The sequence below is a fragment of the Pholcus phalangioides genome, unplaced genomic scaffold (assembly GCF_987345545.1).
Source record: "Pholcus phalangioides strain wild (caught in Gottingen) unplaced genomic scaffold, Ppha-v1.0 ptg000007l_1, whole genome shotgun sequence".
NCBI classification, from domain to species: Eukaryota; Metazoa; Arthropoda; class Arachnida; order Araneae; family Pholcidae; genus Pholcus; species Pholcus phalangioides.
The window spans coordinates 12,831,599-12,854,203 of NW_028301600.1; the positions used below are offsets into that span (position 1 = coordinate 12,831,599).

General features: G+C 37.5%; 1 protein-coding gene across 1 annotated transcript in view; it reads right to left on the bottom strand.

The window, feature by feature from the left end:
* LOC149084931 (guanylate cyclase soluble subunit alpha-1-like) overlaps window positions 1–21,786 on the bottom strand; it is a 42,683-nt gene extending 20,897 nt beyond the window's left edge. The window contains exons 1-5 of the mRNA XM_089233825.1: window positions 21,676–21,786; window positions 8,916–9,158; window positions 6,891–6,961; window positions 517–647; window positions 122–411 (exon numbers count right to left, since the gene is read on the bottom strand). Of these exons, the coding sequence (XP_089089951.1) occupies window positions 122–411; window positions 517–647; window positions 6,891–6,961; window positions 8,916–9,158; window positions 21,676–21,786 (846 nt within the window). The remainder of the gene's footprint in view (window positions 1–121; window positions 412–516; window positions 648–6,890; window positions 6,962–8,915; window positions 9,159–21,675) is intronic.
* Between the last annotated feature and the right edge of the window lie 819 nt (window positions 21,787–22,605).

Genomic DNA, 22,605 nt, shown 5'->3' on the forward strand with positions numbered 1-22,605 from the left:
TATTACATGCGTGTAATCACGTCTTGTCGTCTTATAACCAATCCAAATCGACATAAAAATATCTCATTTTCCTTCTTTTACGTGAATACGAGGTGAGATGTTATAATATTGATTGACTCGCCTTCTGATGGAAAAGATCAATCGCAGACTCTTTAATGATTCCCGTAAAGACATATCCAATATATTTCGTCGGAGGTCTGTATAATATCTGCAGTGGTCCATCGTAAAGAGATTCCACTCTAAGTGAAGATACGGTATCGTGTTCAAGTGCCGTGGCTCGTACGTTGTCTACCGTCAACCAAAAGTCATTTATGGAGCACCCTAAAAACGTAATGGACTTGCGGAAACTCTGCAGGCATTGAGAAGATACCTGACGTCCAACATCTTCGAGGATGCCCTCTTTCATGTATCCTGTAAACATTTATTCATATTTTAAACAAAATTTCGAACTACAAATACGAAAGTTCGTTTATAATCAATGAGTTTTTAGCAAACTAAAAGCAAATTCTTATATACCTTGGTCTTCCGTCATATATTCGATGATACTCTGAATTACTTGTTCAATGTTGCATTCTTCTTCGTCACTGATAGCTGAATCTTCATCCACAGGGTCATCAAACCACTCCTCTTTGACGTTCATCTTCTGTCTGTAACTCACAATCATAACCATGTATAATAATTCATATTAAGAAGCAAAAATATATTACAGAGACTCTGTATAACCGGTTCCAATTTAAAAAATGGATCAATATTGACTCATTTGTTAGGTGGTCCTTGTTTTATGAGACATCTTTTTCCCGTATTTTTCGCCCGTCACAAATTTTTGGTAAGAATACGTATTTTAAACCAGTGGTTCTCACCGGGAACCACATGGTCTCCATGAGACCCTGAGGTATTTCAAGCGGATACGGAATAAAATAAATACAAATACCACGCCCCAACAGGCAAATTGCCCAACGAGGTGGCTGACTTAAGAACATCATGGATCCCCGAGCCATTTTTTGGAGGCCCTACCTACTACTGCTACACCACACATGCACCCCCCCCCCTGCGGAACTCCCAACGAATCGGTACATGCGGGAATGTGCGTGTACGTGTAGTGAAACCTGACGTGAAGTTTTTTGTTTCTCTGTAATGCTTGTTATGTGTAGTGCTGCCATCTGCCACCAGTTTTTCTAACTATGAGTGAAGTGTTATGTTTGAATGATTTATCGTTGTAGGACTGTTGCTCTCTGTGGCGAGACTTTTTAACGGGGAGATCGGCTCGCATTTGCGCCTCGAAGTTGGGAACCACAGAAAACCAACGTCAGCCGACCACCACTGTGGGGTTCGAACCCGGATCCTCGCATCGCGAGTCCGTCACTATAACCACTCGACCACCACAGCGGCAAAGTAACAGGTAAAGTAAACAGGGAACCACTACAGGTGATCAAAGAGGCCGGAGAGACCTCTCTGAAAATATTTTAAAAAAAGAATTAAAGTGAAGTATAGTAAGAAAAATTATGACTGAACCTCTAGAATCGAAAAACTGCCTGCAGTTTAAGTTAGTTTAGCCGTTTGTAAAACTCAACACATGCAAAACTACTGTCCATAGAACATCCCAAGAAGTAGGCTGATGGGCATCTAGCCCGAAAGACTAAAGATAATTCTTATTTATGGAAATTTTCACTTTTATAAATTTATTCAGCTATCAATTTATTAAGTAGAAAGGATCTCACACTACTGGATGTGGCGTAATCCTAGTTGACCTTCTATGGCCCCGTGTATATTTGAATATACATAGCAAATACATGATCAAAAACTCATTATACCATTTTATTTTCTGAAATTTTTTTGTATTTTAAGAAATACAGTACATCTTTAGGTGTTATTTCATTACAAAAAAAAATACGACTATACAAGTACAATACTTTTTTATCTAGAAAGAGTTGGTTTCTTGTTGGCGCGTTTTGACAGCAGCTGAAATTTTACACGTGTTCAGAGATTTATAAAACAGCACCAAAAATTGGAAGCATTGGAAATAAAATTCAAGGGGTAAGAACTATTCAACTTCGCACTAAGCAAGATTTTATCTGTTTATAGATAAAATTAAAATCAAAACAAACTGTATATTTCACCCTCAATTAAACATTTGAGCTAATTAAAAAAAAAATCTCATCTAATTAATCTAATTCCTGTGCTGATGAATTATTTCAATTAAAGCTGCACTAATTTACAACCACGTATTTGTAAAAAAAATGCAATGTGATTTCATGGGGGTGAAACATAGAGGGTTAAAACAGGGGATTGGGGTTTATGTCGATATAATATACGGTTCAGTAAAGGGTACCACAAGGAGCCATAAGACAAAAATGAGGTCCAAAGGAACCATGGGTGAAAAAAGTTAAGAAACACTGTTTTAAGTCATGTTTCTGATCCAACTGGGTGCATCTTCAAAAAGTTAGCGTAACGCAACGTAACCCACTGTCAACGCTCACATCTGAAGAAGTATATTATACACATATGCGTTTTTTGTGCATACGGATAGCTCTTGTTAACACAAATTAGATGACTACTGGTGTTGCCACATCTTCTGGTTTGGATACTACACGTGTAGCTTAACCCTTTCAGATCCTGGTGCCACAAATATGTGGATTACTTTTCTCACTGTAGAATTTTTTTCTTTTGACTACAGGGAGTTAAACCCTGACTTAAAAGATTGTGTAAGTTTTGAGTTGAAAATGTGGTGAATATGAATTTTAGGGGCTTTCATCAAAGGGCAGCATTTAAAGTTGAACTTTCGGGGGATTTCTAAGATGGCTTCCAGGAGAAAGTGCCTCCTGGAAAAGTGTTTATGTGATTTATAACATAAAATTTAGCAGTAAAATTCGGAAAAAAATAGTATGCTTGCACACTGTTTTGGTCACTCACATCCTTGCTCAAGCTCTAGGTCACTCACATACTTGCACACGCTCTAGGTCACTGACATGCTTGCACACTGTTTTGGTCACTCACATCCTTGCACACACTCTAGGTCACTGACATGCTTGCACACTGTTTTGGTCTCTCACATCCTTGCTCAAGCTCTAGGTCACTGACATAATTGCACACTGTTTTGGTCACTCACATCTTTGCTCAAGCTCTATGTCACTCAAAGGGTTCTAAGTCACTCGACCTAGTAGTCCCTTGCTGTCTAGGCAGAAGCGGATTAATTGAGGGTCAAACAAATTTTGCTGCTCTTCTCTCCCATTTCACTAATTTTCTTGGCCACTCATTCCTCAAATGTGCAGCCCCTCTGATCTTGCCGCACTGGGCTATAAAGGGCCCGCTAAGCCCCTCCGTAAATACGCCACTGCTTATGACGAGTGGTACACTTCCGTAACAAAATTATTTTACGCTATATCTCAGAAAGGGCGACACGCAGATAGACGTCGATGGTATCGGAAAGTAGAGCTCGTTAAGAAAAATTTAAAGGTTTCTCACTAGTGTTAATACACTGGTGAAATAAATTAAGAGAATTTGCATATTTTATCGAATTTCATGAAAAGAACTGAACTGAATGTAAAACCACTGCTTCTAAACAAAAATGCAAATCTTATACGTCAAATACGTAAGCGTACACGTGTGTATAGGCGGAGTCAGTAGAGAAACAGGCTTTATAAGCGCGAGTAAGTTAAGACGCATTTCGTTCGCTAGCACACCTCGGCGAATTTATTGGTGTTATTTTGCAGCAATCGGTTAATTTCAAATTGTAACAGTAAAAATGAGTAACCACCAACGTTTAGATGATGGAATGAGGTGGCGAATTGTGGGGAGGCTAGAAGCAGGCCAATCTCAAGTCCAGATTTGTAGAGAGTTCAATTTAACGCCCAGCGTCGTGTATAACTTATGGAAACAGTTCCAGGATACCTGATCCATCAAGAGAAAGCCTGGGCAAGGTCGTCCAAGAGCCACGACGGCCAGAGAAGATCGCCATTTGTCAATTATAGCGAGGCGTAACAGGAGTGCTACAGCTTCTCAGCTCTCTCATGACTTGTATGCAGCCACAGGAACCCGTGTATCAAGGGTGACTGTTTCCAAAACACTTCACGAGAGAGGATTGTTTGCAAGAACACCTGCTGTTTGCGTCCCGCTCACATCTACGGACAGGAGAATCCGTTTATCATGGTGCAGAGAGCATAGAGATTGGAGTATGGATCAATGGGCGACCGTTCTCTTCACTGATGAGTCCCGGTTCAGCCTAAGCACCGATTCTCGCCGTACGTTCATATGGAGAGAACCAGGGACTCTCCAATGTCCGCGAAATCGACCATTATGGCGGAGGAGGTTTAATGGTCTGGGCAGGCATCATGTTGGATGGCCGCACACCTCTCCATGTCTTTGAAAGAGGCACTGTGACTGGTGTGAGGTACAGGGATGAGGTCTTGGAGCCCTATGTTCGCCTTTTCAGGGATGCAGTTGGCCCTGAGTTCATTTTAATGGACGATAACGCGAGGCCACATAGAGCTCTTCTGCTCGACGATTTTCTAAAGAGTGAGGATATTCGCCGGATGGATTGGCCAGCCAGATCTCCAGACCTTAACCCTATAGAGCATGTCTGGGACGCTCTGGGGAGGACAATTGCAACTCGCAACCCCCCTCCGGGAACCATCCAGGGAATGAAAACAGCGTTGCTGAACGAGTGAGACCAATTGCCACAGGAAATGATAAACTGCCTTATTTTAAGTATGAAATCACGCTGCGAGACCTGTATATCTGTAAGAGGGGACCATACCCCCTATTAACCCATCTATTAACCCATTTGTTTGTTTATTCTGCAACCGCTGTTTCATACCTTCCGACTCCAACGAGTGTTACGCACGATCATGCGTGTGTATTACAATTATTGAATGGTTATTTGTTTTTTATTGTATCAATGTATGTACATATCAAATTTCATTAAAATCGGTACAGTAGTTCAAGAGATAATCGACCAAGTCTGCAAATTCTCTTAATTTCTTACACCAGTGTATATTAAAGAAATTCGACTTCCATCGTCGTCCATTCGACCATTTAAATTTTATTTGTCTTCTTTGCATTTTTTGCATAAATACCCTATTTATCTGAAAAGTCTTACTACTTATATAGTTAGAAGACCGAAAGTTTGCATTGAGGTTTGATGGACGTATTCACATTTACACTTCGGCTTTGCCTCGCCTATTTTTTCAACTATTATTCCAGCAACAATTTCCTACCGATTTTGCAATAGTAGTTGATATATCCCGTATTTTTCCAAATTGACTAAATGAACCGTATTTGTCTCGATGAAATATTTGCACCCTACCCATTTTTCAGATGATTTCACACATTATAACGTCGACATTTTTTATTCTTCTAAATACGTAATATACTTTTTCTATCTAAGCTAGGCTTTTGGCTTTTAAGCCGTTACTTGTAAGGATTCATATAAATAAAAAGATAAAAGATTCTTAGTTTCCAAGTATTATTTGGTTGTACTACGATTTTTTTGATTTTTTTTGTGAAAAAACAGTAATCGGTATTAATCGTATTGTTCCAAACTTATTGAAATAATGATTAATTTGTAGTTTATTGATTACATTGTTTTTTTTTCTTTTAATGTTCATATTAATCCGGATTTTGAGAAAAAATAATTACTGCTCTGAAAAAATTACGTTGATCCTTTTTTTCATTATCACAATAATTTTATGTATTCTGTCATAAAAAACATTTTTTTTCCTTCTTAAGATAAAGCTTTTATTGAGAGACGTACCTATAATCGCACCAAGTCGTCCCGAAAGCTCTGGTCGTTTTTGGTTGTTAACGCATGTTTCAGCTGCTGTTGTGTTTTTCTTCATACTAAAATAAACACTTTGTGGCAACACGGGGAAGTTGAAATTTTACTCAAATGTCCAGTCTGGCTTTTTTCGTAATCGGTGTACGTATTTCAAATACTTATACTGGGTATTCAATAGGGCTGTCAAGAAGTTGCATTTTAGGCACATAATATAGTGATTAATTTATTTTTTTTCAAATGGAGGTAATGAGCATTACCAATAAGTTAAACGTCTTTAAAAATATCTGTGATGTCTTTATGGAGATGATGCTTTATGCAAATCAGCAGTTTGACGGTTTTGGGAAGCTTTAAATCCGCGAATTTTAGTCTTGATTATTTTATTTATTTATGCATTTAATTATTATTATGTATTTTAGTGGATTATCTATTGCCGTGGTTACAACATATCTTAATATGGAGGTAATTGAATAAAAATCATAATTAACCAATCGAACCGTAGAAGATATTTATAAATCCCTAAAAGTACAGTTCACAAACATTCCATGAATCTACTTCGGGAAAAGCACCAAAAATAAATTCCATGTGATAGACTGTACTGCTTTATCATGTCCATCATACCCACCAGATATCATACAATCTCACTTTCATTTTTTGCGATTCTTTCAAAATTCTTCACGTCTAAAATTATTTCACATGAAGATTCTTCCATTTTTGATATGAATACTATTAAAAGGCACATAGATGGCATGTTTTGCCTCCAAACTAGATAAATTCTACAAAGACAAAGTTTTAAAAAGGCTTAAAAAATACAGTGCTTTTTAAGTTTTAAATTGCACCACACTATTTCCGGGACACGATTTTAAATTGATCGCACTGTGGATTAAAGTAGTGGAAAAAACAGGATATACTATATACCAAGAACAGAAAAATAAAGTCTTAAAATTATATTTTCTCAAAAATTTACATTATAGCAAAACGCCTAAAACTTTCAAGACTGAGAAATCTAATACTTTGTACAGTATCATTTTCTATTGAACTATAGCGTAATGAGTAATTCGTAATCAAATCATCTCTTATTATATCGTTACAAAATTAGTAATATGCATCGAAAAATTACTTTATATATTTCCATGTGCTCGGATCTTTTTGAGAAACAATATTCTTCAGTCCAGTTAGCATGAAAACCACCTGATGAAGATTCCAAAAAAAATGTTAATAATTTCAATTTTTGGGTCACAAGCACAAAAATATTTATCAAATGCGCAGGTATCTTTTGCGCAGGTATTTTAATTGGAAATACAGTAATTAGTTTCTAACATTTCTGGTTTCTTGTAAAAATAAACCACAATTTAAATCACAATGTTTTGCTGTGTTTTGCAATTCAGGGCAGATCATCTTATGCTTTATTTAAAACATTCAAGCAGTCGTATATTTTAAATGCTTTTTGAAATAAAACTGATATCTATTGTTTTTGGTGACAATAATATATTAAAGTAAAAACTGGCTTGTAGCTATACAAGATGTTCTGTTAATGGACCGACAAACTCAGAAGGTTGTTAGTAGACATCAAGAGGAACAAAAATTGCAAATGGAACAGTTGAGAGAGGGTCAAAATCGTGAAAAACGCATGCAGGTTTCGACGTCACGCTGGAACGACAAAAAGTACAATAATAACTACAGAAAGATTTATTTGATTAATTATTACAAGAGTTGTTTGAAGTGGCGGCCGCTGATGTCATTGCACAGTCTTCAACGACGTAAAAACAATTCCCGGACACGCTTGAAGATACCAGGTATGCTTTTGATGTCTGCCGCAGCGACGACAATTCGCGCTATGAGATCCTCCGGTGTGTCCACAGGCGTCGCATAAACGAGTGATTTAAGGTGACCCCCTATAGGAAAAAGTCACACAGATTAAGATCCGTGAACGTGGAGGCCAAGCATCGGGTCCCGCACGTCCAATCCACCTCCTTGGGTATGTAACATCGAGGTGATTACGCACCTCCCAGGAAAAATATGCAGGAGCACCATCATGCATGAACCACATGCCTCGCTGCACTGCGGCCGGCACACTTTGCAGCAATTCCGGGAGGACGTGTTGCAGAAAAACAAGGTACGTTGCTCCATTCAGGCGTTCGAGCAGCAAGTACGGCCCCAAGAGATAATCACTGAGGATTCCTGCCCACACATTGACACTAAACCTCTGTGAAGATTTCCACGGCATAATTGGCATGGGGATTATCCATCGTCCACATGTGTACATTATTTGTGTTGACAATGCCTTCACGCGCAAAGCTGGACTCATCAGTAAATAAAACATTGGCAGGAAATTGAGGATTAGAAAGTGTGGTGGCGTCAAGCATCCGGCGCATTCACGACGGGGATATTCGTCTTCGGTTAGGAGTTATACCTTCTGGATGTAGGAGGTACATCTTTTCACTATGCAGAACATTCCAGACCGCCGTGGGCTAAACATCGAGTTCAGCTGCAACCGCTCGTGTACTTGTCGACGGGGAATCGGCAAACCGTTGCAGCACGGTTTCTTCCATTCGAGGAGTGCGTACATTGCATGGTCTCCCTGCATCACGCCGTGCTGGGTGGAAGGTCCCCGTCTCCCGTAGTAGTCGATCGATCGTGGCGAAGGTAGTATGGTGCGGACAACGCCTCATCGGATATTGCTGTTGGTACATCCGCTGCGCTAAGCGCCCATTGCCATCTGCTCGACCGTAAATCAGATGCATATCAGAGTATTCCTCGTTCGTGCAGTCAGCCATCATGATACTCATTGAAACAGACAACTACTACACGTGCTTAATACCGCAACACAACTAATTTACGCCATCCGCAGAGCGTGGTCCTACCCCAGCGCATGCGTTTCACGATGCTGCTTACGTTAAATATGGTGAGCGAACCCACGAAGGCATTTGGCGATCAACTGAAATCCACCTTTCGTCTCCTCTGGACTCAGAGCCTGCACGCGTTTTTCACCCTCTCAACGTAGTTTGCGACACCATGCTCCATTGCAATTTTGTTCCTTTTGATGCCTACTAACAACCCTCTGAGTTTGTCGATCTATTAACAGAACACCCTGTATTTCCTTTTTTACATCTATAGTATTTATGAAACTTCCAGTGATATTTACCGAAGGATTGGTTAAGGACTTGACAGCGCGTGCTAATGTTCGAAGAGTTAATCCACTGTTTTCTTGACGACAATGGTCAAGCTTCAAACCTTCATCACCATCGTTAATTTCTGATCCCACGGAATCTACTTTTTGTAGTTTTGTTCTAATCTCCATAGAATTGCCGACCATTCTCGAAATAGTTGCCGTCGAATTAGCGCTAGAACAATGAAAAGGACAGCCGATACCCATTTCATATGTTCCCTATAATATACAAAAATAAACATAATGAATGATAATAAACATGTATTTATTTTAGAACACAATAAAGGACATTTGTTCATCTCCAGTAGAGCATTGCCATTCATAAAAAGGAAAACGGTAATTTTGATGGTACTTTTTTTTTTTTATTTAGAATGATATTGCAAGTTATCATCAGAAATTTTCCAAAAGAAATCTTTTTTGTTTGTCATGGAAAACCTTCATTCAATTACGTTTCAACTATATTTATATCAGATGAAAAAACATGATACAGACCTACATGTTTAATGGGTTTTTGATTACATTGAATTTCGAAGATCGACATTTTTCAAAGTTATATTATGAACTAGGACTCACATACAGTATATATTTGATATCTATGAGTATATCTAAAGGGCAAAATATAGTACATGCACGATCACAAAAATAAATGTCGGGATGAGAAATTATAAGAAAATTATGTATGTGCTCTGGGTAGCTCGTGTCGTTGAAGCATCTGCTTTATGAAATAGAGGACGTACCGCTATTGCGTGAATTTGAAACCAGCTCACTCTTTGGTTAATTATCTCCTGAACAAAAGGACTATTTCCACATGGGAGAGCTATAGTATATATATAGTACCAAGATGAGACCCAAAAAATAATAGAGCATCCACAAAAATCCCTACAGCTAAGCGGTCCTTTCGGTAAAAGAAACCTTTTGGTGAAAGGAATGGAAGAATAGCCATTCGGAATCGTCTGTTCACAAGAAATTTTGGTCTAATTATCTAATCATGCCTAGAGTGACCATAGTGGGATGAAAATGACCGAATGCTAAAAATAATTGATATTTTCTAACTGGAGTTTTTATATGAATCTTGTTACGTCCTCGTTATTGAGTTATTGATTTACACACAAAAAAAAAATCGACAGAGCTCGGGACAGATTCTGAGTGATAATTTAGGCATCCACGTACGAACCAGAATACGTCTCAAACCCTGAGACGTGAAAGATGACATCACAGCTACTGAGACTGTCTTCTGGTTGATACGATAGTTTTCCGTCAATTGGTAAGGTAAAATGAGGCATCATGCAAAATATAATTGTTCGGCATTTTTAGAACATGATGGTGAAATACATGTATATAGAGCAATGGTAGCATAATAAATACATCACGTCAAAATACGGTACGGTATAATTGTATTGTATAAACAACAATACAATATGGAAGCAAGTTTCAAAATAAGGTTAAAAGTATTGGAACATTTTAAACGAAATGATGGGATAGACACATGGCGGGCTCTGACTTCACAATAATCTGGCTTTCCAGTATCTCTGATTTCAATTTTTAAAACTCTGCAAGTAACGAGTAATGCACCCGTTAACGTGATCAACCATCACCTGTTGTTTACCTACAAATTACAGACAGGCGAGTCTTCAATATTATTCGTAAAAAAATAAGAGCGACAACAGTCACTTAACAAACGGTAGTTGTGTTTGATGTTCCGTGTTTTTGTTGTTGCAGAGTTTCGTCTCCGGGCGAAACATGTTTCCTACTTGTTTACTAGTAACATCGAGGACTCACTTGTCTGCAGTTTATATGATTAGTGTAAGCAACAGGTGACGGTTGATTATGTAAACGAGTGTGCCACGTACTAAAGAGTTAAAAACTTAAAGCAGAGATACTGGAAAGCCGGTTGATTAATGACGTGAAGCCAGAGCCTGCCATTTGCCTGTCACATTATTTCGTTTAACCTTTCAACCGGCATATCAAAAATCACTGTAAACCCAGTGTAAAATGCCATGTTTTTTCCGAAATAGGCTTTCTTTCGATTTTGAGCAAGTGCAAAGTAAGGAGGTTAGAAAAATGTGTTTCATTTATAAAAATCAGCTTTGCAATATTTCTCGACTTGTCAATGCTATAATAAAAGGCTTCTGAGTGAGCGAAATATTTTGTCAACGCCGGTGAGAGGGTTAATCTGTGCCAATAATTTGTCATCTTTTTTTTTGAAGTTTTCATCCGTATTTTATTGTTAATAAGCGTATGAAAAAATATATGAGGGGTTCACAACCATAGTATACCAAGTCCATTTATCTTCATTACGAATGATAACGCCTTAAAGTTTATGATAGATAATTAATTGAGTTTAAGTGATGTAAAGGAACTTAAATATGTCAAAGTTTAGTTAAAAATATATCATTTTTAGTGCTTTGCTTTTACAAATAATAAATCAGTATTTTTGTTATAAATTTATAATCTTTCTTTAATAATGAGGACTTGGTCCACTATGGTTGTGAATTGAAGCTTCTACGTGAAAAAATATGATGGTACAATGTATAAGTGAAGGACATTTTATTATGATTTATTTTATATTAAGAAAGATTCTTGATTTTGAAATTTTTTCAAGGTATATTTAAACTACAAATCAATTACAATGAATAAAAAATGCTACCATTTGTCGTAAATCAATCATTGTACAAAATATTATCATCATCAATTCTAGACGAAGTAGCTTGGAGCCTAGTATTTTCCTCCACTGGAAGATTCTGAAATATACATAATGTACAGGTGGAATGTATGGGAGAAAATCCATCATATCTTTCTTTTTGGCCAAAATGATTTTTCTATGGTCCTCGTACAATACATTTTGACTTACATGAGACAAGGAAAGCAACTTTCGTCCGCGAACCTGCTTTTCCAAATTTATTTTTCGGAAAGGTAGATCCTCTCATTCAGTGTTTCTTTGAACTCATGTGAAAGGATAACCTCTGATATTCAACCAAACGGAAACAAACTCCCTCAGTGTTTTTCTTTCTCTTGGTGACAGCTTCTTCCAAAGCTGTGGTAGAAACAAAGTCATAATTTTTAACTTCTGAAAATCAAAATTTTGAGCATCTCCTCTTTACATTCTTAATTATTTCCTTCCAACCACCAGGAATTTGAGGTGGATTGGCTGTGTTGCTCTATGTCTGTACTATTGACTAGTTTCAACAGTGATATTTTGATGTTCCGGTTTTGGCCACCACATGCATCGAAATATAGAATTAGTTCTTTATATTTATAGACTTACTCTCTTAGGTGTCTCACAATAATGCTAGAAATTTCCTCAGAACCTCTTCCTTCTTCTATTTCATCCCAAACGTACATGTATCCAACATTACCATTGAAGGAATGTACCCCAAAGTTATAAACATATAGATTGCGTTTATAATAAGCTACGGGGATGTTGAAGGCTTAGGAAAAGGAAGTGCTTTTTGCAAGTTGAATGTACAGCAGTAAGTGTCTCTCATTCGAGGCTTTATCCTCTTTATCCTTATCTGTTTTCATTTTCTCTCTAGCCTGCTGTGCTTTCCGCGAGTGGAGCTCTCGTTTAGTTTCAAGACTTTTTCTAGTGATTTCATCATTTTCTGTTAAAAGCTATATGGATATGTCATCGCATAATTTACATGTATCTGTACGTGTTGCTTTGAAGTGTCAATTAAATTTTGTGCTGAAGATTTTGTAATAGAATTTCTCTTTTATGGAGATCTTATTCTTTTCCACACATTCCTCTACATAAATGTCTTCCGAATCAAAAGATCAGGGTACTTTTTATTATACAAATACAAAAACAACACCACAACAGGCAAAATGCCCAACGAGGTGGCTGATAAAAAGATGCCCATAACAATAATATGGATGTTATATATTTCAAAAATACAGCAACCCAATTAAAAATGCAATTACAAACAATATATGTACATGATAAAATGATATACAATGCCCATAAAGAATACTTATGGTTGTCTTATTCTAAGTATGGATAGCTTCTCGATTTACCCAATGTGTTTATCGTATTTCTTTTTAAACGTGTCAATTGTGTTACAATTTACTACCTCCGGGGGTAAGCTATTCCATTTATTAACAACCCTATTAGAGAAAAACTCCCTGCGACACTATAACCTAGAAGTGTCCCTTACCAATCGATACCGGTGTCCCGTTGTAAAAGCAGTCGATTGACGGTGTAACAATAATTCATGGTCCATCCTATCCATCCGGTTAAAAATTTTGAACACTTCGGTCATGTCTCCCCGACACCTGCGTTCATCCAATGTGAACATATTAAAAAAAATTAATTCTCTCTTCATAATTCAAGCCCCGTGTGCCAACAAAGACACGCGTAGCTCTTCTCTGCACCCCTTTAACCAAGTCTAAGTCCCTGGTTATGGTCTCGAAAACTTTACAGCATACTCCAGGCCAGGACGAACTAAGCCTCGGAAAAGCGGAAGAATGACTTTAGGAGAACGCGAAGAGACTTTTTTGAAAATAAAACCAAGCATTCTAGTCGCTTTTTTTACTACCGCGGAATAATGTTCAGAAAACGTAAGCCGCTCGTCAATGAAAATTCCCAAATCGGTCATCCTAGTTGCATCCGGGATAGTGACACCATTCAATTTGTAGAAACGTGGATTTTTCGAGCCAAAATGAGCGACCATGCACTTGTCAACGCTTAACTTCGTGCTCCATTCATTTGCCCATGTTCCAATCCTGTTCAAGTGGGTCTGGAGCAACTCACTATCGCTTTGATTCCCGACTACCCGCATTAGCTTCACGTCATCAGGATTTATTAGGATTGTTAGGATTATCTTTCCTGGAATAGTGGCTTTGACAGGCTGGAAATGACTTTATGTGATCAATAATGTCTGTAATGTCAATTTTGGAGTATGTCTTCCAGGAGTATGTCTACTTCTAGAATCTGAAGTGGCTGATGTGTGATGTAAATCCTTATTCAAACATCTATAAGCACGTCCCCAGCTAAGTGGCAATATTAGGTACCTCCCGTTGACAATATTATCATCCGATGATTCATATGATGAATCAGGAACATATTCCTCTCCGGAAGACAGTGCTGTATTAACGCATGGGCCCACCCGGCACGGTCCGGAGGCCTCTAGCGAAGAAGGGGTCTCATAAAATGAGATCTGGTTGAAATTTTCAAGACTTTACCAGGTAAGGCCTCGCAAAAATCACTTGGCCCGGGGGCCCATGATGGTCTTGAGATGGCCCTGCCAGAAGACTGAAAATTACAACTCATTTTGACTTGAAAATGGTTAATATAATGAAAAATAGCAACGAGGCAATCAAAATTCTAATAAAGAATGGACTTGGTTCAGTATGGCTGTGAAAGTTTTATGTATTACTTCACCATCTGTGAAAAAAACCCACCCCTGAGAAAGTAGGTGACCTACGAACTCATAGCTCACTATGACAATGAACGGAACAGACGTTGCTGCATCTCCTGAGCTAACTATCACATTTTTTGTAAAAAAAATGGACTTGGTTTGTTATGGTTGTGAACTCCTCATATTTGCTTTCAATATTTTCATATCGTAAATGCGTCATCCTCAAAATCAAACTATTTTTCATACGACAATGCCCACAAAAAAAACATTTATTTCGTAAAAAATGTGCAATAAAAGTAAAGACATACGGGGTGATTATAAAAAAACTATCCCGACATATGGGCCCCTAACTATCATACCATTCACAGAAACTGAATGAAATTTTGGCATAAGGTATTTTGAGGTATGTGCATTGCTATGGCGTCAATAGCCATCGCTATCAGATGAAACGGGAGAGTTCCAATTTCCAGCCCAATATAATATAATAATAAGAGAAAAGGGGACTTAAGCCATTTATATGTACAAAACATGCTCTTTCGCCTCCATCAACACTCCTTAATTTTATGGCCACTTACTTAAAGGGCCCCTTCAAAGTTTGCGGAATAGCCGCTCCGTATTCTTCTTTTCTCTCTCTCTCCCCTATATACTGAAGCTTATTGACCATTGTATTGCCACCTGCAGGCAATTGACTTCATTTCGGACTTTCTTGCTTCCTCTCTACTTTTCTTTTCCTTCTTTTTTTGTACACCCCCCCCCCCGCCCACAGAAAACGTCTTCCTCCCATATGCTTCGAAAGATCCTAGGGGGTGAACCTTGACCAATGATGTCAATATTAATACTAATTTGTACCTACGTAATCCTCATCACCCAATGGAAGGATCTTTCTTTGAAGCCGGACTACCAATTAGAAATAGGGGGTTGGTACCCCTCAAAACTTTACTTTTTTGGAATCTTTGAAAAATTAAATTAGATTGATTAGTGCAAGCTAGAAATCACGTTGAAAAAAAGATGTAGTTAGATTTTTGTTTTTACACATTGCAACGATTAGCATTAGGAGCGGCGATCATCCGTGATGAAAGGGATGGAGGAAAGGTAGGAAAGAAATTCTTACCACATTTTTAGTAAATTATAGACGTTTAGTTAAAACCTAAATTAGGAGGAATTAACAGGGGGCAGATGGCGAAATTAGGCATAAAGAGTGATTAAAAGAGAGTTATTCCAACATCAAGTTAAAATTATTATAATTGAACATATAGTATTTTGTCTATGTATTATGCAGAATTTGATATCGTGGAAATGGATTTTTTTAATTGACTTTTATTTTGTGTAAATATAACTCGTTCTTTTCATATGATCATTTGATTAAATATTAAATGCTATTGAAATTTAACTGATTCTTTCTTTTCATGAGTCATCGTTTTATTCTAAATGTATATTGGACCACTAGGAGCCTGGGTTAATCTAGATAATTACATATATATATATTCTTCCAGTGGTTCGATATAACAATAAGATATTTTAAGGTATGCGCTCAAGAATGATATGGAAAACAACAGTGTCACTCTAACAGTTACGGTTACAGTGAGAAAATTTCGAAAATATCAAATAGCAACACCAAGTTTTTTGTATTGGAATGCGATCTCCATACTGAAAAACACTAAATAGCGTTGGAATGGCACCTGTAGCACGAAAATCCCCGGAGCTAGGCAAGGAAAAAGTAAAAAGGACTTTGCCGTGCACCAGAGCATTAATGTTCGTTTCATTCGTCACACCGTTTCTTCGGCTGAGATCCCAGCCTGATTAGTCCTCCACAAAACGAGAAGAAGAAACCAAGAAATGCAAATTTCGGGTTCTACGTAAGACATAGTCATGACTGACGTCGTCACGCTAGGTGAAAGAAAAGGCACTGCGAAATGCGAGCCACGTATGTTGCTTTCCGCCATTCCGAACAAGATGCCGCTTTCAGGGAAAGAACGTGGGGAAATTGTAAAGATTTATTACCTGAATGGACAAAGTGCCGCAGAGACATTGCGTGTTTACCGCAGAAACCATGGATTACGGCGAGGCCCGTGCACTGTCAAAGCTGTACGGGACTTGATTCATAAATTTGAAGAAACTGGTTGCACATGCGATCGACCTCGGTCTGGACGACCTTCCGTTCTCGTGGAAGCTGTTGGAGAAGTTCATCAGACGATAAGCACAGTTCGTCCCGCAAGTGCACGCGGTGTTTCACGTGTTCTGAATCAGCCGAATTCAACTGTCCGCAAGATTCTGCGCTCTGTTCTAAACATGTTTCCGTATCGATTCCAGCGTGTCCAGGTGTTGGAAGCGGGAGACTATCAATTACGGCTGGATTTTGCGAATCAATTCCTTATCCGGTACGATGAAGATAGCAGCTGGCCTTTACGCATTCTGTGGACAGATGAGGCGCATTTCTCGTTAACTGGTAACGTGAATTCGAAAAATTGTGTGCACTGGGCAGACAATAATCCACATGATGTGCTTGCACGTCCATTACACGAGGAAAAAGTGACTGTGTGGTGTGGTATAATGAGTACGTTCATCCTCGGCCCTTACTTCTTTGAAGAGGTTACTGCCGGTGATCTGCAAACATATACAGTAACGAGTGCTCGCTATCTGGACATGTTAACTCGTTACGCGATTCCCCATTGCAACGGCAAAATGCTCTATCTGAAGTTGTGTGGATGCAAGATGGCGCTCCTCCACATGTAGGGTCTTCAGTCAAACGTTTCTTAAGTCAACAGTTTGGTGACAGAGTTATCTCCCGTCATTTCCCGTTTCCGTGGCCACCAAGGTCTCCTGATTTCACACCAATGGATTTCTGGCTGTGGGGATATCTGAAATCCAAAGTGTATCAGTTTCGTCCGCAAAATGCATCTGATTTGAAAGATGCCATCAGAACTGCGATTCAAGAGATTCCTATTGCCATGGTACGTGCTGCAGTGCTATCCACCATCTGCCGCATGCAAAGTGTCATCGTGTGTGAAGGAGGTCATGTGGAAAATTTGTGAAACACAATAAAATGCTTTATTTTATGCTGCTTCTCTGTCCTTATTGGTTGTCCTCACTTTTAGCCTATCTACCGCCGGTGATTTTCATGCTACAGTTGCCGTTTGAACGCTATTTAGGGCTTTTCACAATGGAGATCACATTCCAATACAAAAAACTTGGTGTTGCTATTTGATATTTTCGAAATTTTCTCACTGTAACCGTAACTGTTAGAGTGACACTGTTGTTTTCCATATCATTCTTGAGCGCATACATCAAAATACCTTATGCCAAAATTTCATTCAGTTTCTGTGAATGGTATGATAGTTAGGGGCCCATATGTCAAGATAGTTTTTTTATAGTCACCCTGTATATATATATATTTACTCGGTTGGTTAATATATTCGAAATTTTGGACTGAATCTGAATATTAATATTTTTTACAATTTATATATATATATATATATAGCAATCTCAGAATATTAACTTTTAACAGTCATTCATCTTCGATATCAAATAAATGTCATGAAATTTCCACCATCCATCTGAATGCTCTAACACAGCCAAAAATCAATAGCATTGGGGATGCTTGAAATTTTATTAGTGCTTTCGTCCTTGCATGAAGTACTCATAAAATGTGCTCTGAATGCGACGACGTGGATTGCTTCACAGATAGAGTTAGTTCACAGTTACTTTGGCTTATGAGAGCTTCCCCACTGAGAAATGAAACCGAGTTTCTAGAGCCAAATGATACGTGACCTCATCGTCAATAATACAATTACAAATGCAATCAAGTACCCACGTTCAATGAAATATGATTTGCTTCTATTTGCAATGTATGTGTACCGTAAAAATGTTCGTACATATTAGATTCCCGTGTTTCTCAACCTTTCTGAACTCGAGGACCAGGAAAATGTCTGAAACATTTCGACGGATCCACTTATGTCCCGTATTACGGCACATTCCCGTATTTTTAGTTGTTCCGAATTGTTTTATACATTTGTGTCCCGTGTTTTTAACGATGCTTACTCGAATCTGTAATGTTTATTAAAATCATAAATAAACGGCGTTTTTGTAACTTATCATGATAATTATGACAGCCGTGAATATGAAGCTGTAAATACAAATATTCATCATGTATATCACAAATATTATTCATGTCAGGTTTAACGTTTTTTATTTCAATTTTTCAGCGATTCCAACGACGAATAGGGGATTTTGTTGACTCGTGGCAACGATTTTGATGGCAGTTGGTGACGTCCCGTATTTTACCGTATTTAAGATCCCAGTTCCCCTTATTTTTCCTTATGAAATATGGTCATCAAGTCATTTGAATATTTTTTCGCAAATAAATATTTTTTTGCTACGACACACACACACACACACACAGCTGCCCTTTATTCCCCCACCTTTCAACCATTTCTGCAATAATTTGCCAACTTGCCGTAAATTGCATCTTTTGACTACAATTAGTGATATCCCGCATTTGGGATCGCAATTTCCATATTTTCCTCGATGATGTACTGTGAACCTAACTATGAAGGTACAATTTTTATTTGAACGCAATATGGATATTATTAATATTATTACAAGAAATAATAATTTTTCGTTCAGTTAGCATCGAATTATCAAGTCTGCCTACGGGCCACCTATTCCGTCGTCGTGGACCAGACGTGGTTCCCGGACCATAGGTTGAGCAACGCTGTATTGGACTGAATAAATCAAATCATTATATTCATTAGAAAACCATTAACCCATTTTCCGAAGTAATATATGGTTACGAAGTTTCGTTCAAAGCTCGAAACTTTTCGATTTCAATAATTCAATTTTTCATTATTTTTCAATCCGTAATTTTTCTTTCGTAATTCGCAAACACGAAAAAAATGCGATCGCTGTATATATTTTATAAAAAGAGCATCAAAAAAATTGTTCACCGTAAGCTTCGCATAGGGATGCAAATTTTTCTAGGTAAAATATAACTTTCATGTTGTTATACGGTTTTTTTCTTTTTTTTTGGGGGGTATTCTACTAATAATTATTAGAAACATTTCGCCGAATGCTTAGAATGGTTGAAATACAATTCAATTGGTTGATATTTGAATAGTTAATACACTAAATTAATGTTCTAATATATTATTATTAATGTATTTCCTTGAGATGAGGGGGGGGGGGTGTGTTTTGAAACAAAGTTTAACGAAGGCACCTCATCAGTGTCAGCGCCGCAAGCCTCCGAAGTTATGTTTTCAAAAGCAACGTCAGTGCCACGGCGGATAAGCCACGAATACTAACTTTTTGAATTATTTCTAAAATCCAACGATATCTTTTGCGAATTCTTTTTTTAAAAAGACACTGTGATTTATTATTTAAAGCTGGGGTCGCAAACACCGACCCGCGCCCTAAAATATTAATGAACCTACAACATCTAAACCGGATACATTTTTTGAATTTAAATTATGAAAATGATTATAAATTCAAAATTTAAATAACGTGCACAACTGTTACATATAAGGTGGTGGGAAAAAATTAAGAACAACCGAAAAATCGTCATGTCTCGAAAATCTGTGGATGTAAATATATGAAAATTTTAAAGCTATAATTACAAGTGGAACTAAACATCGTCCAGGGACAATAATTTTGATGAGTGCACTGCACTGCTCCAGAAAAAATTATTCAAATTATAGTGAAGGTCAAAACCTGGAAAAAAAGTATAAGAACAATTGAAAATTATGAGCAAAAATTTTGTTCTAATCAAGAAAGACACTTTTTTTTATAATTTTTTTGTCATTTGGAATGTCATTGATGTAGATAAGCCATAAATAACTATTGGTGTAATCGTCTTTCAAGCTTGTTTGATGACTGCAATAAGATCAGTTTTGTTTTTGTACTGCGTACCATTGCTATACCCTTCATGAGTCAAAATGCAACGCACGAGTACTCTACAGAAGTGTTTCTCAAGTACCGGGCCCTGACATCATTAAAACTGGCCGCGAGTCATTGGTCGTTTAATTTTCCCCCCAATCATTCACTGTTAGCCGTGTGTTTGACCGGGCCTTCTACTTACAAAAATGAATGAAACCGGGCCGCGGGCTTCCAAAGGTTGAGAACCCCTGCTCTACAGGATTAAGAAAAGGACTTCTCAATGACCACCCGAGAGGTTCCACCTGAATTTGTGTCAAACAAACACTTTTTAGACTTTGAAACATGTGCAGGAGCATTGTCCTGTCGGAACAAAAACTGTCTAAAGTTATGAGAGGTGCTTCAGAAAATGGAAATTCTGCAGAAACTATCGATATGCCTATGTTTCCAAAATATGGCTCTGTTATTGCAATAGGACCATAATATTTAAAACCATCAGTCCATCTAAATTGCTTCTCATCAAAGAAAACATCCTCATACCACTTGACACTAAAAAATGCATGGTGTTTGGCCAATTCGCATCGCTTTTCTGTGTTGTACTTAGTTTTTGCAACCAGACATTCGGGTTATTTTTTAAAATGTATTTCTTCTGAATTACACAGAGGGATTTTTTTTCAAGTAAAATCTGTCAATAATCGTCTTTTTTTCTTTTTTTTTTATGAATGGATAGAAAAGAAGAAGCCCTCGTGTGCAAGCTTTCAGTCCATAATTCTCGGGGCCATTTATGAAACTTTAGCCAAGAGTGCGTCTTCTATCTTTTAATTCTTCCCAAATTTCATGACTAGGCATCGCAGTTCCTCTGAGAGCAAGTATTTCGCCTTTTCAATGTCGTTATTCGAAGAGGTATTATACGTTGTCTATCTTCACACTTTGGGCCACCTCTACATTTTCAGGAAAAATTCGATTCCATAGCACATGATTGATCAAAACGGCCTCGGCTGTTACGCCATCATGAGAAAAATGAAAATTTCTTTCCACAACGTCAGAAAACACGCATGTTCTTAAACTTTTTTTCCAGGCTTTGAGATTTACAACAATTTAAGCAATTTTTTTCTGGAGCAGTGAAGCACTCCTCAAAAAAAAATTTCACTGGAAAATGTTTAGTTCTATTCGTAATTATCGCTCCAAAATTTTCATATACATATTTGCATTCACAAGTTTTCGAGATATAGTGATTTTAATGGTAATCTTTTTTTTCCCCACCACTTTACACTTTTAAACAAAAGGGCGTTTGTTACACTTTTATCTTTCAGTTTATATTTTGGTTCACAGAATACGGCTCTCGTATCCATAGAATACTATTGAATACAGCCCAGATTAGATATACGTCTAGTTGACTACCTCTTTGTTGAATTTGAGACCTTAAAAACCTCACCTTGCTTTAAAGTTTCAATTTTCTATGACTTCCACCGGAAAAAATCTCTAAGATATTAACGGGAAAGAAACTCACTTACCCGAAGCTTTCTTAAGTACTTCTGAGACAGTGAATCTTCCGTTAGTGAATCTAGAGTATCTTCGAAGAACAAGTAACGTGTTTGAACCAATGAGCGCGACCGCAGTAACATACAGATATGTTAATAAGGCGAAGGACGTTACATGACCCAACCTTGATTAAATGGACACTGCAGCGATTAAACCACATTGTCACGCGATGATGTTCATCGAGTCAGTGTTGTCACAAGAAGACGACACATCCATTCGAGGTGGTCATCTTCGGAGGAGTGCATGCACACTTACTCGCACGCATGCACACACTGAAAACGTACTTGCTTTATTAGACTTTACATTAGCTTCAGATAAAAGCTAACAAATTATAATGGAAGCGGAAGACTTTTAAGTAAACTCTTTTGGGTCGATTGAAAGCGAGACACACATGCTGAATTTTTTTTTTTTTTTAATTATAAATGTGTGTGCCTGATGCGAGAAGATTCGAAATTTTGCGAAAAACTGAAAATATTCTCGTTTATTCTCACACAGAAATTGTGCTTCACTGGTGCATAATTTAGGCTTCTAACAAATAAAATTTAACTGAAACACAGTAGAATTTTGTTAATTCAAACTTTTACGAACTCCCTTTGAGTTTTCTAATTTAATATCAGAGTTTCTTGTTTAATTCTAACCTTCTTTGAATTTTTAGGATAATTCAAAGTTGGAATCTAAAAAAAAATCACATGATTTTTGTTTGAGCAAATTTGTTTTGGGAAAATTCTATAAGAAGCCAGACTTTGCTTTTTTCGATCAAGTTGTTAAACAACAAATTTTTAAAGACTAATAAAAGTTTGGAAAAAAAAAATTGTTTTTCCTCTGCTCTTTTTTTTTTTGACAATTTAATGCCCATTTTAACTTTCTTCAGCTCGAGTGCATTGAGACTATACCACTCAATA